The sequence below is a fragment of the Triplophysa dalaica genome, chromosome 8 (genome assembly GCF_015846415.1).
Source record: "Triplophysa dalaica isolate WHDGS20190420 chromosome 8, ASM1584641v1, whole genome shotgun sequence".
Taxonomy (NCBI): Eukaryota; Metazoa; Chordata; class Actinopteri; order Cypriniformes; family Nemacheilidae; genus Triplophysa; species Triplophysa dalaica.
The window spans coordinates 21157830-21176759 of NC_079549.1; the positions used below are offsets into that span (position 1 = coordinate 21157830).

The 18930-nt window shown below is 37.4% G+C and overlaps 1 protein-coding gene across 3 annotated transcripts in view; it reads right to left on the minus strand.

Annotated features, from left to right (window-relative positions):
• Nucleotides 1–18930, minus strand: part of znf385b (zinc finger protein 385B) — a 119638-nt gene that overhangs the window by 23729 nt on the left and 76979 nt on the right. For all 3 annotated transcript variants that reach the window (XM_056754399.1, XM_056754398.1, XM_056754397.1), the window contains one exon: nt 5733–5875. In XM_056754399.1, coding sequence (XP_056610377.1) covers nt 5733–5875 — 143 coding nt within the window. The remainder of the gene's footprint in view (nt 1–5732; nt 5876–18930) is intronic.

Sequence of the window (18930 nt, forward strand, 5' to 3'; positions counted from 1 at the left end):
GTTGTGTTCTCATAGGTTATTTTTGTTACACAAATAAAGTATACTTTTATAAACTTAAAAGTTTCAAATAGTTTAGAAAAAGTACACTTATAAGCATACTTCTAGTACATCATATTAGTATACAACTTAAAGTATACTTAAAAATCTAAGTATGCTTATAATTAACTTACATGTAAATACATACCCTACGTTCCACTTTAGTACGCTCCACTGCATTAATAAATTATATGACTGATGTCTCACTAAATAATCAAATGTAAGTATGCAGTAAACATTACATACAAAATAATTACCTGAATGGAAAGAAGAGCTGTATTTTGATGTGTGTGATAGTTATTGGCTACAATGTTTTCTAGGCAACAATGGCCACTTCTGCTTCCAGTTAGTTTGTCCCAGTTTGTGCAATCTATGTTGCCATGCACTCAAGAGTACCTACTATTCCAACACTAAAACAGTATCTACTATCACATGGATTATTTAGGTATTAATATCTACAGTATGTACTATGTATTAATAGCATACTTGTAAGTGTACTATTTTGCTACTTTCATGAGACATACGAATATTAATGTATAATTTTATACATATAAGTGAAGAATAATTAACGTTTAATTAACGTTAAAAATTAATAAACGTTTTCTTGAACTAAAATAAAAGTATATTTCTTTTATGTAATATTCATATACTGCACATCTCCATTTTTGGAATGTCCTGTCTCATGGTTTGCCCTTCAGATTTTTAGTATGCCACTGAGAGTGACTTTACCTGTCAGTCAGGGCTTGTTAATCACATTATCCTGAGAGCAAGAGACCTCAGTCGCGTCCAATGAATTTAAATTACAGCTTGTGCCATTCACCTTTATTCCTTCATTATAAAAAAATCTATCAAATAAACAAACTCTCACCACCAACAACAAACAAGAAGCATGACTGAGAATATGATTCTGAAACAATGCACAAGCTCAATCATGGAAATGTTATGAAGGCAAAAAGACACAAAGGCAGATTATGATGAAAGTGAATTTCTTATTGACATGATATGGATCAGGAAAGAGGAGCGATGAGGAAGAGATGTGAGAGGAGCTCTGTTAACTGTTCTTCATCTCAGTGTGCTCATGTCATATCTTCAGTATTCTCACTGCAGTCCACATGTCAACAAACACCCCAGAGAACACATCACACAACATCTCAAACACTGTGTGTACTGGTTCTCTTTCTTTCTTTCTTTCTTTTCTCTTTTCTTCTTTCTTTCTATCTTTCTTTCCTTCTTTCTTTATTTTTTCTTTCTTTCTTTCTTTCTTTATTTTTTCTTTCCTTCTTTCTTTCTTTCTTTCTCTCTTTCTCTCTCTCTCTATCTCTCTCTCTCTCTCTCTCTCTCTCTCTCTCTTTCTCTCTCTCTCTCTCTCTCTCTCTCTCTTTCTTTCTTTCTCTCTCTTTCTTTCTTTCTCTCTCTCTGTCTCTCTCTCTCTCTCTCTCTCTCTTTCTTTCTTTCATTCCTTCTTATTTTCTTTCTTTCTTTCTCTCTTTTTCTTTTTCTCTCTCTCTCTCTCGCTCTCGCTCTCTCTATTTTCTTTCGTTCGTTTTTTCATTCGTTTGCTTCTTTCGTTGGTTCGTTGGTTCGTTCTTTCTTTCTTTCTTTCTTTCGTTTTCATTTCTTTCTTTTTTATTTCTTTCTATCTCTTTCTCTCCCTCTATTTTCTTTCTTTCTTTCTTTCGTTTTAATTAATTAATTAATTTATTTATTTCTATCTCATTCTCTCTCTCTCTCTCTCTCTCTCTCTCTCTCTCTCCCTTTTCTTTCTTTCTTTCATTGTTCGTTCGTTCTTTCTTTATTTTTTTCTTTCTATCTTTTTCTTTCTCTCTCTCTTTTTTCTTTCGTTCTTTTTTCTTTCTTTCTTTCTTTCTTTCTTTCTATCTATCTTTCTTTTTCTCTCTTTATTTCTCTCTCTCTCTTTCTTTCGTTCTTTCTGATAGCTGTGACCTTGTCCGGGCTGCAGAGCGTCTCTGAAGCACAGAAAGCCGAGCAGATGGATTATGTGCTGCTTCTCTTCATGGCTGAGATCACCTGGCTGAGCACAAACTGGTCTCAGTCTGTTGTGACTCTGGCCGCATTGATTTCAGTCATACAGAGAGAGACGGAGCGAGCCGTGACTATGCGCTGGCTGTAATCACACCGGGATCATTCCTCATCGCCACGGCCCACTCAAGCACAAAATCACAATCTTACTGATGGTTAACTCCTCTTTATCCAACGCTGCCTCAACCACACAGCTTTATTCAATATACTACCATGAGAGAAATTGTTCTATTTCCTCTTACCGTTATATATCATTTGTATTATTATCAGTCTGAATAGACGGTACACGGAGTGACCCTGACTGAATGTCACAAGTACGGGTACTTCTGTGTGAAGTCGATTGGTAAAAATGAAGAAAAATGTCACATTGTTGTTTTTCTACAGCAAACAACAGCTACAGCTATCATTGTTTATTTCCTGTAAGCTGTCTTTGTTTGGTTAAGAATGAAGAAAAACTGTTATTGAGCAAGTATATAAAGTACCTTACCGTGATTCACAACGGTAAACTTTTTATATATATAGAGAAAATTACTCTGCAAGAGACTTCAAAGAAAGGCAGAGATGGTGATATAGGGAGGCATAGGTTACGTATGTCTGTTTCCAATAATTACTTCACAAACAAAGAAATAACAAAATACTACTTTTCAGTAACTTTTAATTGTTCATCTTTATTTTTAATAAATAATAAATCATAAACAGTCCTAATAGAATATTGCAGAAGTCTTGTTACATTTTGTTGGTATTATGACCATTCTGTCCGTGACTTGTGATATCTTGTTAAGGAATCTGGTAGATTCGTGCTAATAGCAGCTTGGGACCTGCGGGTTTCTCGCTCTGCGTGTAGACTGGAGGAAGCACTAATTATACATAAGGACACCTGCTCATGATGTTCCACAAACAGTCGGCTCTGATGGACTGCCAGGAGAGGCATATGTCAGGACACATACGTGCAACTTTGTTTTTATGACACACAAAACAATGTTAAATACTGTACGTTCATTTTGGAAGACCTAACACCAAAACCATTGTAATTCCAAGCTGCAATCTGTAACTTTTGCCTCAACATCACTGTTGGAAACAAAATGACAGGTTATGCCGTGGTCAGATTAGACTTTGAGCATGCAGAATTCGTTCAGACGGTGCTGCTATAATGGGCAGGAGCGATTCCTCCATCTTTTACATTTTTGATCTTCTATTGGTCTCAAGCAATCACATGACGCAAATTCGCAGGTCAGAGTTCACCAAACTTGAACTATGCTAAGCAGCGAAATATTTTCGGATGGGCTTGCGTTTCCGGTCCATCGCATTCGCATGCGTATGAATGGAAGTCACAGGCGCGAAAGGTCATGTGTGACCACGTCTTTACGTAAGCAAAAGGCGTAAGACGTCAAGCAGTTATGAATGGGTTAATGTAAGAAGACACTTATGAACACTGGATGTACAGTCCCAAAAATGTACTTTTTTTTATGGAGATTGTTATGGAGATTTTAGAATAGAGAGGTGAGATAAATCAGAGACAAACAAACAAACAACAGCTGATCAAGTGATACCTCGAAAACAACTGCAAATCATGTGCATGGCTAGTTCTAATTATGCCGTTCCCTGGAAGATCGACAGAGAATACTGTGATTAGCTTCATTAGGAGAAAATCATTTATTTGATGGCCTTGTGGGGAGACGGTATAATTACGGTTATTTTGCGGTGAGATGATTGCAGTCTGGAGAATCTCTTGATTTGCAGGAACAGTCGAGCAGTAATTATGACAGCTTCTGCCGGTTATTTGTTTATTTATGGCGCAAACTGGGGTGAGACTACAGACAGCATGCGGTTACCAATCGACTGATGAATATTATGCGTGAAAATCACATTATCATTTTGCATGTCGGTCAGTGATTCTTGAATGAGCTGTTGACTTCATGCTGATTATCAAATCCTGGCTCGTTTTCATTCAAACTATCCTTTCGGGCCACAACAGGACAGTGCAGCAGAGAGAATAAAAAGTAAGTGGAGAAGTAGAAGGCGACAAGAAAGAAGTAGAAAGATATTGGGTAGAACAAAAAAGGCAGAAGCAGTTAAACAAGCTACAAATTCAGACGGACTTTCTTTCTATTTCAGATCACATCAGCTCTTTCTCCGTGTCTCCCTTCATTGCCATCAGCTCAGCAGCCTGGTTTGGGGAGATAAAAGCACAAATCGATTTCGCTCCCTCTCATTCTTGGAGACTGGACCAGTGGCTGGAATCAATGTCTGAAGGGACGACACTGCTACAAACACACACAATGTTCATCCTATGTTCAGAATGGAACGTAAAGCATGCTTGGGGAGCCCAATATGATGAAAACCATACTGCACTGTGAACTGATATGGTTTAATATCTTTTATTGAGCTTGGTTTTGTATCAAGGCTAAAACATAAAATCCCTGTAAAGCAATGCAAAACCAGAAGCCTGAATAAGGTCAAAAACTTACAAACTCGCAAGTGATCCATTTTTTATCCAAATTGAAATACAGTGTATGTTTTCTGCCGTGAATAAAAAGACAGACTCTTTAAAAAAAAAAGACTCTCACATATGTTCTCCTTAAAAAAAAGGAAACTACTAAAAAGGATCCAGCTCTCCTTGAATTTACATTTCTTCTGGTTCCTTCATTCCGATCAATTTGATTTTTTTTGCACTTTTACAATTTGCATTGCATCAAAGCAGCTGTGGAAGAAAACCAAAACCAAGAAAACAACCTTAAACACAAATGAAAATAGGAGGTCAAATTAAATGCTAAAGCAGTAAAGTCCCATTCATACGAAGAAAAGATATAACTATCCACACTACAATACTATTTTTATTCTTAACTTAATGCTAAATGAGTCCTTTAAATTCAAATGGATTTTGATTGGCTGTCAATGTTTTATCTTTCATCAGATGGAAAAAATAATCACTCTGACAGTGATCACAATGATATTGACAGACTAATTTGCAAATTTATCCTATGGTGTGTCAGCGAATATTTAGTAAAAAAACTAACCATGAAGAATCAATTTTATGCTATTTTACATGATAATATAAATATTAATAATATAAAACAATGTAATATTAACAGTTCTTTTTCAAAAATGTGCTGTCACACCATAGGAAACATGTATGCTTTATTTGTCAACTTTTAATGTAAAAGGAAAAAATATATACTGTATGGAGTATATAAAGCATCGCTATTTAATGAACATAAACGACCCATACCATGCTTCATTAATAAAGAATTAGTAAAGAAATGTATAAAAGAAATATAGAAAAGAACATCTGTTTATAATACACATCTGGGCAAATTTTACAGACCATCTTGGTATTTCACTCATGCAGAAAATTTGACCAAAAAAAATTGAATGCCGCATACTTTTTTTTTAAACTGAAGCCATAATGACCTTCTAAACACCAGCACATAATGATACTGGCCCACTTTATAGCATTTCACGACGACAACAACAGCTTGTGAAAGAATCCATCATGAACAATATCCGTATAACATAACATTAGCTCTCCACACTCAATCTGTTTCTTTCTGAACCGGCAGACTTTTAATTCCATCAGTGTCAACCCACACAGGAACGAGGCCAACATTAAAAGGGAAGAGAGCCAAGAGAGGGGAGATGAAAGAGGGCTTGCTTACCGTATTGAAATTGGGGAACAGGCCGACCGGAGAGGAGCTCTCCATGGGGAAGGTCATGAAAGACTTCATATCCAGAGTGGACTGCATCATTAGAGAAGAAGTCCGAACCAATGTAGGGAGCGTGTTGCTATGACAGGAACTTCCTGAGAAGAGAAAGAGACTTCTGTCAAGTCTGCAATCAAAAGATTTTAATATGAACTCAATCAATTTAAATGAAAGGAATAGTTGGTCTCCATTGAATTGACCATAATAAGTTTTATTCCCACTATGGAAAGTCTAATGGGGACCATTGTTTGAATGAACTGTTTCTTAAAATTTACCCAACTGCAGATAATTGACCTATTATTTGAAAATATTGATTTATATATAAAATAAGCAATATCTAAGCTGATGGACTAAGGTGATAGTTCACCCAAAAACGAAAATTCTCTCATCATTTACTAAACCTCAGATTGTTTCAAACCTGTATACATTTCTATTCTTCACAAAGAAGGATATTTGGGACAATTAATGTGCCAGTAATGAAAACTGCTTACATTTTTCCAAATATCTTTCTTTATATTCATCAGAACAAAGTAATACAGGTATGAAATGACATGAGGGTGAGTAAATGATGACAGAGTATCCCTTTCAAATAAACATGAACTCTCCAGAGCTAGGAAAGAGCGATAAGATTTCATCTTCTTGGTATAACTAAGTTAAGTTCATAATACCAATCTTTAGAAATAAATTAAAGACATCTCTCAAAGAAATCTCCCCTGACCCCACATGAGGTTAAAAATAATGTTTCTGCGAGGCTGCATGGACAAGGAATTTAAACAGGTGTGCACAGAAAAGTGACCAGATTAATAAAAGCGAATTCTTCATCATGGGCTAAATGAAGCAGAACATCTCAGCGCTGTAGAGCCGCAATGGGAGAAAAGACTGGCACGAGAGAGATACTGGGGCAATGCGGTTGGCTTCATCCAAATATGTCACCCAGCATGCAAAAAGCAGTACATTAAATGAGCAGGATTTCAAATATTCAGCACCTGTGTTGCATCTGCTTCAATACATTTGTATTCAGGATGCGACCAGTGGACACTTTTCTATCCAATGCCAATAACAAACTTAACCAAAACTAACTGTGACAATTTGTCACCATTTACTCACCCTCGTTTCATTTCCAACCTTTCTGAGCTGTTCTGCAGAACACAACAGAAGATATTTTGAAGAATATTGCTAACCAAAAAACATTGTCCCCCATTGACTTCCATTGTGTGGACACAAAACCACTGAGATATTTCCCAAAATATCTTCCTTTGCGCTCCTCAGAAGAAACAGTCAGATATGGGTTTTGAACAACATGAGGGTGAATAAATGATGACAAAGTTCTTTTGGAATGAACTATCCCTTTAAGACAACACAGCCTATGCGTAGACCTTTTTCTAAGTATAGTGTAAGATGCTTTAAATAAAAGCATGAAGATGAAATCATAAACATAAACCAAAAAATCAATCAAAGTCTCTTTTAATTGACACACAAACATAGTTGAACTTGAACTAGTACTTTTTACTTCCTTAACGTTGAATTGATTAACTTGATCAGTGCGATCTGTACACTATCTCTTTCTACGACACAATAACAGATCCAACTGGATGTGTAATAGAAAATAGAAAAGGATCTCATGTAATGTGTCATGGAGAGATCTAATGATGTATGTGAAGAAAGTAAAAAAGGACAATTGCAGTTCACTGCAGAATACAAGGGCATATCATCAGTGAGGTAAAAAAACAAAGAGCTCTTTTCTGCTAATTTAGTTTCATATTTTTAACGCACCGTTTAACAAATCCAACGGCAACCGTAAGCAAACATGCTTTTAGCATGGCAGGGGATATGCAAGCCACCCAGGAGGTAAAATGTACCACAAAGCTGTTTTAATCATAAGCTAGAGCGCTACATTAATGCTCTATAGAGAAAAAATAAAGCAAATTTAATTTTTTCCATTTCATTTTCCAGATGAAAATTGATGCGGAGCTGCTCTCATTATTAGCTCAAAAGACAAAAAAATAGTTCTCATGTGTAAGTTCAATTTTGTATCTAACATTTCTCCTAAAAAAAAAAAGATAATTACTGACATATAAAAAAGCAATAACATGTGGATAGATAATTTGGTCTTGATAGATTCTGATGAGTTCGTAATGAAATCTCTGATTTGAGTCTTTTTCTCAAATGTATCACTTTAAAAGCAATAGATTTCAGCACGAGTCTCCGTTTGCTCTTAATGTCATTGCTGTCTATATAGAACACTCACAGAGATTTAGAATGGCTCCTATGGGCTGGTCTGTTTAAAAACAGAATAAAGACTCAATGCACGTCAATACGAATTCAACTAGAAAAGGAGTATAGTGTTGAAAATGAGCAATAACTTTTGCCTCAAGATGTATCTTTCCCTATTGTCCGACAAGTTAAGGATAGCCAGGGGCGGACTGGGAAGCAAATTCACCCTGGATTATTCGGCCCACAACATTGGCCCTCCACCAATTTTGTCTGTCGATGGGGGGGATGTTGTATGTAACGTGTGAATTGTGTTACATGAATACGTGTCCGAGTCGCTAATGCCTTCGCGTTGCGTGCATTCACGTTTATAATACGTTCGCACCTGGTTGTATGGGACGGCAATTCTGGACTTTGACAGAATGTCCCAACGGTCAGACCGGCCCTGAGGACAATTGATGGCCCTTCAATCGAAGCTTGCAAACGGGGTGTGTGATGTTTTTGACCTGATGTTGAGAATGCAGTTTAGTTGGTCTGGCTCACACTGTGACAGCAGTGAAAAGCAGCTTGTATCTTGTGTTGGGCCGGTCTTGACAACATCATTTGGTTACATAAATCTGCTTTCACTCTTATAAAACTAGATCTAATTCTGATGACCGAGACGGAACAGTTGTTTCTTTAAATTCATACGACGTGTGCTCGAAAACAACTTCTAGGATAAGAATTTTAGAAAATGGTATTTAAGATAGTGCTAAAAGTTTTCCTCTCCTGTCCCGTTTTCATTTTTTACTTTGTGGGCCATTCCTGATTGCAGAATAACTGAAGCGGACTGTATTACAAAAGCAAACACTTCATTGTGGACAGATGTCTCCCCTTTTACCTGGACATCTGAGCACAGAAACAGACTTATTTTATTCCCATTTGCTGAATGTAATGAGAACCACATGCAATAGCTGAACTTGGCCCTTCGACTGGCATCAAAATTCATAGCTTTGATTTGCAGCGCTGTGGCCCAAGCAGAACATTCAGTTTCAATAAAACAACTGCTTTTTCATGCTGCATATGAGGCAAAACACTGTTTATTTCTGGAGTTTAATGAAACCATCACAGATGTAGGGATGTATTCTGGTAATGACTCTTCTCACCACATAGGTTTTAACTCTCAAACATGCTTCATTTCTTTAACCCTTTGATGCACGAACGGCTAAATCACAAAGGAAAACATTTCATGTTTCTTTTTACTTCAAAGCAGGAAAATATTAGTTTTACAGTCTTTTTACAGTGCTTGCAAGGGTGTTGGCATTTTAAATCCTTAATACATGAACAAGTGTGTTTACAAGATAATTTCTGCCTGATTTGGATTCTTTTCATGAATTCTTTTTTGCATGTTGTAAGCATACTTAAAAATATTTAGGATCAAAGTATAAAAATCACTCATTGACATATTGATAGCTTTATCAGCATTTAAAATATAACCAATGCAATAATTTCATTAAAATATTGGCATACTGAATTGTTTATATTGTATCTGTCATCATATTAATATAATTTATATTTTATTTATTGCATCTATTTAACCCTTTGAAGCTAAAGTAACTATGTATTAAAAAACAGTGGTCCAGAATCACTTCCTGTTTTAATTTTTATTTATTTATTATAAGTATTTTCTTACATATATAATAAATCGTAAGGATATTTGTTTAACATTTTAAATCGGTTATAAATGTTCTACTGGTTGTATTTTGTTCAAACGTTTATGTAGTGTTAAAGAACTGGGTGTTCTGCACCAGCATTGAACCAACGCCGTTTACATCATCTGAAGAGGTCTATTTCTAAAGCAACCCAAAACATTTGTCTTGATTCATGGAAGTCATTATTCCTGCAATTCCCTTATATTAGTGACACTGAAATTCCACACTCGACTTATTAGCTTTCCAATGTAGTGTGTCTGAAGAATCAAAGCCTTACATAAAACTAGCTTTTTTCATTTCTCTCTATTTTTTTAATTTACCTCTGTTATACTCTACCTCAAGTGTCAGGATAAATTGCAGGGAACAATACCAGAGGAGCATTACAAAGAGCCATGCTTCGTTTCAGGACAGACTTACCGGGGGTTTGAAGACTGTGGTCAGGGCCGATCATTAAAACTGATGACAGGAAAAAGTGTGTATGTGTGAAAGAGCCTGCTGTAATTACCGTTCTTCACATGTGCACTCGGCACCAGAGAGCTCTGTTTGGCCAGAACAGTTATTACGGCCAGAACAGCACACATGGAGTATGTGTGAAAACTTCAACGTGCTTTAAGTGGACTAAACCTAGCAAACTTCCTTCAAAATCATCTTGAGGTACGATTGTCATCCCTAACAAAAATGTACTGTTGTGATACTCAGGTACACAGATGCACTGTAGATTGACCAAAGAAACAAGAAACATAAAGAAACCCAAAAAAGAAAATTCTGTCACTCACCCTCTTGTCAATTCAACCTGTATAACTTTCTTTTTTCACAGAACACTAAAGAAGATATTTTGAAGTTGATAACCGAACATCTTCAGCACCCATTCACTTCTATTGTATGGACACAAAACCAATAGAAGTGAATGGGTGCCGGTTAACAACATTCTTCACAATATCTTCTTTTGTGTTCTGCAGAAGAAAGAAAGTCATACAGGTTTGAAATGACAGGAGGGTGAATAAATGACGATAGAAATGTCGTTTTTGGATGACCATCACTATATAAAGGGAACTTTGCAGCAATGGCATATGACCAGATTTGATTTCACATAAAGAACTTTTCAGTCGTACAAGAAAGGTTTCCTCTTTTTACTACCAAAACCTTTTGTGCAAAAGAAAGGCCCCATGCGGATGTTCTTTACAGACCATATGGATTAACAAAGAACCTTTAAGGAACCTTTAATTTTAAGGGTGCACCACATTACAATTACCTTTTTAGTTAATGACAAACACATATTTAAATGCTAAAAGAACGAACATTTATTTTGCTTGTATTGGAACATCACAGACTGAAAAAGGAAGTGGGATATTCGATTTGTTTCTCATCTGAGCTGTCATCCATCCTATAAGACTCCAGAGTGTACGAGTCGCTCAAATAAATTCAAAAGCACCATCTCTTAAAAACACCTCAGCATCTGGAGAATGAAACCTATGAAAGTAATGACTGTTACCTGGGAAACGTTGGTGAGTTGTGAGCGGGTGCGGAGTTCCGTGTAATTTACATTTTTTGGAGCTATGTGTTTTGGACCTTGTATGTAAGATGGGCATTTTAGAAATATAAAATGGGGTAAATGTCTGTCGTCATAGTTACTAACCTCTTCAGCTGTATAAAAACAGTCACCAACAGGCAATGGAGCATTGCACACTTACAGTACACAAAGCATTATAAAAAAAGCACACACACACAGTCAGTTGTTGATGCGGGTAATGATCATGCCGGGCTGCTGTTTCCAAGGCAAGGCCTCTAACAATGCTGACAAAATTGGCGGTACTCGCAAGACTGCATGTCATTAGGAAAAAGTAAATGAAAGATTAAAACATACTATATAATGCGTCGTCGAGCTGAACTACATCAGCCAGGTAAACAACTGCGGGCTTTTAACAACAAAAAAGCAGTCTTAGTCTCCTGACTGATGCCTTGTTAACAAAGCCATAAATGTTTCTACCTCATTTTGCTCAGAGAACATTTCCAATACTATGTTGTGTCCCGTGAAACCTGTTATTTATTGTTATGTACGATACATTCTTAAAAGCTAATTTGTTATTTAGAATGCACTTTTATCCAAAGCAAATTACAGCCCAGTCCCGCCAGAATAACTTAAAGTAAGTGCCCGGCACGAGGGAACAATGCTAACAGCTCAATGATCAGTCTTGGTAGGGTTTAAGCCTGCACTACTGTAGTTGAAAGCCACTTAAACCACTAGCCTATGTCACCCCACAATGTGTACAATTACTGAAAGACATCTTGAAGGAAAGCAAGCCATTAGCCTCGGTTATTCTTTCATACTGAGATTCTGAGAAGAGTCTGGTAGAAATCCGTCTAGCCTTAAAGCTCCAATGTGTCATTATTTGGAGAATCTATTGACAGAAATGCAATATAATATGCATAACTATGTCTTCAGAGTTGTATAAAGACCTTACATAATGAAGAGTTACCTTTTATTACCTTAGAATGAGATATTTCTATCTACATACAGCATGGGTCTCCTGGCATGGAATTTGCCATATTGTTTCTACACTAGCCCTAAACGGACAAACTGCTCTACTGAGCGCGTTTCGTAAATACGTTAACTCTTTCGGCAAAGAAGTGGAAACTTGACGACATCTTATTCCTGTGTCAGCCACCGTAGTGGTTGTAAAGGGAGGGGTGGAGTGAGCCATTGATTGTAATTCGTAACCTCACAGCTAGATGCCGCTAAATTTCCTACACTGGACCTTTACAAAAACAACCATGACAAAACAACACTTATGTTTTGGGACAAGTGAATCTAAGCAACAATAAACTGGAGTATACAATTGCCAAAATGGTTTTGTGTCCACACAATGGATGTCAATAGGTCCCAATGTTGTTTAGTTTCCAACATTCTTTAAAATATCATCTTTTGTGTTCTGCAGATGAATGAAAGTCATGCAGGATTGGAATGGCATGACTGTGAAGAAACAATGAAAGGATTTTTATTTTTGGCTGAACTATCCCTATAAAAAGGCCTGCAGTACCAAAACAGCACTGTCAAATCACACGTCACATAGCCACATCAGGTCTAAGCCAACCATACCCACACACAAAAGCGTACAGACATAAAATTGCAATACCGAGTTCAAAAGTCAGTTATTCAGGGCAGATGACTATCATTCAAGATTCTTTCTGTAAAAAAAGCTCAAACCATCCATCGAAGACTTGCTGCAGCTGGACATAAGGACATAAATGGTGTATTGCCACTCAAAGCCCTCAAAGTCACGCCATTTCACACAAAAGCCACAGAGAGACTGAAATCGAATTATTTAAATAAACCTTGACCCGTGTTTCACTTTCAACTCAGTTTCATCACCCAAGCCACGTGCCTTTAAGTCCGATATGAGAACAGAGAAAGAAAGCGTATTACCAGCAGCTGGCAGCTGCACCTGTCTCTCAGATGTTCTCTCTTTGTAGAAATGGCCAGCAGACTTTAGCCATTCAGTCCAAGTCTTCTTAAGCAAAATAAAAGCTTTTTGTGAGAAATAAAATGAAATTTAAATTGATAAAGTTCTCTAATTTTCCCAGTGAATATATCAACTTGTTACATAATGCTTGGTCGCATGTCAGAACCAATGAAGTTTGGACTAACTTTATAATTTAGAGTTAGGACGAGGAGATTTTGAAGAGCAAAAAACCCAAGAAGACTTGAAAAACTTGCAGTTTTATATAGGATATCTAATATCATATGACCTGTGCAGTAAACCATGCCATCTACTTTAATTTCATGGAAGAAAAAATACATTTGGATACTCTGCCTAACATCTGGTTTCAAAACAAAAAGAAACGTTTTTCCTGTTTTAAATATGACAGAGTCATGTCCAGGTGCTTATCAGTGCTTTGAGTGGCTCTGTGTGATGATGACGGAACACCGTGACATTTGCAGCTTTGATGGAGTGAGAGATTTGACTCCTCCGTGGAGCGGGAATGGGAACTGGCGAGAGGCCCTTGGCTCAACTTCACCCTTTCGCAACGCTGACTCCCACCATCTGATTGTATTTGACAATCCCAAATCAAACGGAGCGCTCCGAGACTGCACTTTTCCCAAAGGTTAGTCAACATACACTTTATCTCAAAGTGGTATTCTGCGAGATAAAAATGAAGGAAAACCAACATCAATGTTGACTTTTAGACTGATTTATGTCTTCTTTGAGTATTTACAGAGATAATTCACCCACATTTTAATCCCGTCATCATTTACTCATAAAATGAGACGTTGGACAGAATGCGACAGAGAGTCTCAGTCATTGTATGGAAAATGAGAAACATTATGATGATCTCTCATGATCAGTATGTTCTCCTCTTGTCTTGCACAGAAGAAAGAAAGTCATACAGGTTTGGAATGACATGAATGTAAGTAAATTCATTTTCATTTTTGGATGAACTAACCACTTAAGAATTCACCAAGGGGATTTTTTGCAGTAAATTCGTCTTACTACGTGCATACTATGGCAGCACAATGGTTTCAACTGATCAAACATAGAAGCATCAGCCAAATGTATATATAGTTCTGGCCAAAAGTGAACTCCAACTTTGGAAAATGTAGCACTCAAATATATTTTAAAATCAGTTTCCTTTGAGCTTCTATTTTATATACAGTCCCTGCTGAAAAACAATAGAACCCTGCCCAAACCACAATATCAACTTTAATGGATTTTAAGGTTATAATGGCAATTGTATTTGATTTATTGGAACTATAATGGTGTCTACTGATATGTGATGGACTCTATTGGTGGAATATATGTAATAATGCCATAAATGTAATGTAAATGCATTTTGTAATGGTTTTGAAGAAAAAAGCTAAAGGTTTATAATGATATCTTAATGGAAACCATTAGAATGTCTGTGAGGGTTTCTTTAGTTTTTTTATTTTCAGTATTTTTTTATTCAAGTAACCCATATTCTCTGCTATTTACTTTTTTGACAAATAATTTTGTCCAATAAATACCTTAAATGTTTTGTCCATACACTCATATTTTGATGATTTAATCTAACCTGAGGTAGCATTAAAAGCAGACACTATACAAATATGCCCCTGGGACATCAATGTTGGCCACCACTGTACCGTGAAGCCACTATTTTACATGTAATATGCAGAGAAAGGTATTCACTGTATACATGTAAAAGCTTATAATGTTTACTTTTTACTGTAAGATGTGCATTCCGGAAGAAATGCAAGTAAGGATTCACAGAAAATGAAAGACGTTTATATCTAGAGAAAAACAGCCTGGCGAACCAAATCTAAAGTACACAATGTAAGAAATACTTTATTAATATCCTCAGATGAATAAAAAGACATCCTGAAGCAGCAGCTTTTTGGAGCTTTCAACCCAGGTAACGTGTCCTTGAAAAGACTCCCAGCACTCCACTGCATACAGAACAACTGCCAAACACACACTTAGGACAAAAAATGCAACCGAACTGCTGTTGATGAAATTACGAGTCTAAGTTTAAATAACTTTGTTTTCCTTATTAGTAGTGCACCGGACAAACTGACCGCGTGACCAAACTATGTGTGGGAATGGACCTGTGGCATCTCTGAGAACAGGTTGTTTCTCAAGTCTTAGTTTTTTCTCCGTCTCTCCCAGCCGGGAATGGAAAAGATGAGGCGGGCTGAGGTGCGGGTGGGCTTCTCAAGGGGGGGAAAGGTGCATCTGTGGCAGGTGGGACTTAATCATTAAAATCCTTCTACTGGAAGCAAAAAGCCAAGCTGAGAGACAGAGATAGAGAGAGACAGCTTGAGGTGCGGTCACTCAGCTGCACCCCGAAGGTCTCTTGCCCACCTGGTGCAAAGAATGAGCGGTGCAGAGAAATCATATTGGACCCGCGGGCTCAGATGTCATTTTAAACCTAATCTTAACCAAGCGGCGTCGAAAAACCACACCATCATTACACTTCTGTAAATATTGTAGTCAATGCGGGCCGTGACTGAGAATTGAAATCGATAGAACAGCAAACCTTTTTTTGGTTTTAGCCTGAAGCACAACAGGTCTGGTACTAAAATAAGTCCCCCTTAATGTTGATTGCTTTCCAAACCCAACCAAGAGTGACTTTTCTGTTTAAATTTCCTTCACAGAGTGATTTCATCACTAATTCCTTAAAAGGTTTTTCCACTGAATGTATGTTATTAGTCCAGTCTAATGTTTCTTGAGCTTTTGTACGGGGGAAAACAGATACTGTGGTTATGACTTCATATTTTTTCTGGCCGTTACGATTGGAAGTGTAGAAACCCGCTGCTCGGCAAAGTGAAAAAAATGCAGAGTTTAGAATTAAACAACAGCAGAGCGCTCTGAAACATTCATTTCTGACAGTTTGGGGATGATTTTCTATGCCAAGAGAGGAAAATGATTGAGATTAAATAAGCACACATCAGTCCCGGTATAAAAGAGCTTATTCATCTTTGCCTCAAATGATGAACATTCATTTCAGCATCTATTCTCTGAGAGCGCAGCCTGAAACCACATATCTGAATTTGGTTCTGCTTTTATAAAGGAGTTCTCGAAGGAGAGAAAATAATTCAGCCCAGCAGCAGACCGTCTCCACGCTCTTCATTGTTGAGAGCGAGCAGGTGCACTTTAAACTCGACAGTGGTTTACATCTTGACGTTTCAAGGGATAGTTCAGCCAAGAACGAAAACTTTCTCATCATTAGGGTGAGAGCTCACTCGTGTGTCACCCAAACCCACATGACTTTCTCTCTTGTGGAAGAAAATGATTGAGCAGATGGATAAAATGGTCTTTCCCATGAAGTATAAAAGTGAATGGACAACTAAAGAAAAAAAAATATTGCAGTCCATACAACTTATATTAAAGGTCCAGTGTATGAAATTTAGCGCCTTATAGAGGTGATGTTACAAATTGCAATAAATGGATCACTCCACCCCTCAATTTCCAAGCACTACAGTGGCTGACACAGGACTACGATGTCGTCAGGTTTTCGCTTCTTTAGCGAAAGAGTTAACGTATTTACAAAGTGCGCTCATAATAGCTCTTTCTAAGGTAAAGAAACGTTACATTAACATTTATGCATTTGTCAGACGCTTTTATCCAAAGCGACTTAACATTGCAGTAACCTATGCATTTATACTTAGGTATGTGCCATCCCCTGGCATCAAACCCACAATCTTGCGATGTTAATGCAATGCTCTTACCACTGAGCTACAGGAAAGCTTCATTATGGAAGATCTTTATACACCTCTGAAGACATAGTAATGCACATTATATTGCATTTCTGTCACTAGATCCTGCAAAAAAATTACACATTGGACTTTTAAAGCGTGTGCTAAATGATTACAGAAATATTGTTGTATGTCATATAATTGTATATATATTGTATATAAGGTCATACAATAGCTTTGTGCAAGGAATGGACTGAATTTGTTATTTCCTAAAAAACACTTCCGCTGTCGATGTGTCGTGCCACGTTTGATCAAATAAAATTGGTTAATGTTTCATGTGATGCAAAGCGCCAAGAGCCAAATGAGATTTGGAAACTACAGCAGCGGGCCGGCTTTTCAGCAAATAATGACTCACCCGCTCCTTACACAAAGCTATGGTATGGCGTCAAAACACGTGAGGTACTTGTGTCCTTCAGGTATTCTCTTTATTTCCACTGCTTCTCTATTTATGAAGAACTGTTTAAGAAAATTAACCCAGGAGAGCATGACTGTGCTCTTTAATATCTCCTATTCCTTATTCCTGTGACGGACATAACTGCCTGCTCCGCTTCACAAGCACTGGAGAGAAATGTAAACTGACACATTAAATTATTTTAATTCAAGCATGAAAATCCAGCGCCAACATCGTGTGGCAGAGGCAGCGGGGGGTCAAAGACCTGGCATGCCAACATCAAGTGTGCAGGTTCAGGCCCAAGTTGGGTGACTCAGGGAATGGAGAGTTAGTAAGAACACAATCCTGTTCAATCATTACAGAGCCTTTGGAGAAAAGCACTTAACCTCAGGCTCCTCCGGCGGGATTGTCTGCGTAATTAGTGGGCCGAAAGTCACTGTGGATGGAAAGTATCTCCTAATGGCACATAACCTTGCCTCCATCACAAAGATCTTCATTAGAAAGAAGACAGTAGGTCAGTGATATTAGCATCAGCTGGCGGCGTGACTAGATTCGGCCAGCATAACGACTCACGAGCTGAGCCCACGGCTCATTTTAAACATCACAGATATACATTGTTAAAAATCGTGTTCAGGATTGGCATGCACTAACCTCTGTTGGCTCCAATAAGTCCAAAAAGAAAGTTTGGTTACACTTTCCTTGAAGCATTTATGTATAATGCATTATAAAGAGCTATTAAAGGGAAAAATGCATTATAATTCTTCATAATGTGTGTTGTTATGCATTATATGTAGTTGTAAAGAATTATAACCAATTACAAATGTGTACTGTAACAATGAATTGCTAAGGGTATTTTCTGTAATAACATTAAAATGCATTAAAAGGTGCATTACAATGCTTTAAAACTACTTTTATAATGCATTATAGATACATGCTTCTAGGAAAGTGTTACCGAAGGTTTTGACTGGAGATTCATGAACAAATGAAACAAAACTGCACACTTCAAGACAGTTTATAGAGAATTTAGGGCACCTAGTGAGTTGAATGAACGATGTCACCAATAGGCTAGAAAAACTGCTGGTGTACTGTCAACACACCTCCTGACCCGCTCCAATCTCATGAATCTACTGCAGTACATCAAACAAAAGACAGGGAGCATTAACAAGATCTGGCGCTTTTACAGAACATTCAGGGCTACAGTCCAACAGCCAGGGACCTGTCACCGACTGATTTCAGCTGTCAAACCATGCAAATGAGAGTCTAAGAGAATGTTAATCACAGTTAAATACAAGCGGGTGTGAAACTCAACTGAACATTAAGAAACAGCATCAGAGGTGCTTAAACAAAAAGCACTGGCTCGATCAAGCACCCACACACTGACTTTACATGTTTACAACATTTACATTTACATTTAGGCATTTGGCAGACGCTTTTATCCAAAGCGACTTACATTGCATTATCCTATACATTTTACATAGGTATTTGCAATCCCTGGAATCGAACCCACAACCTTGCGTTGTTAACGCAATGCTCTTACCACTGAGCTACAGGAAAGCTGAGTGCACTTACAAACTAGCAAGTGCACTGAATACACAGTGTCTGAAAACACAGCATGATTAAAACAGAATT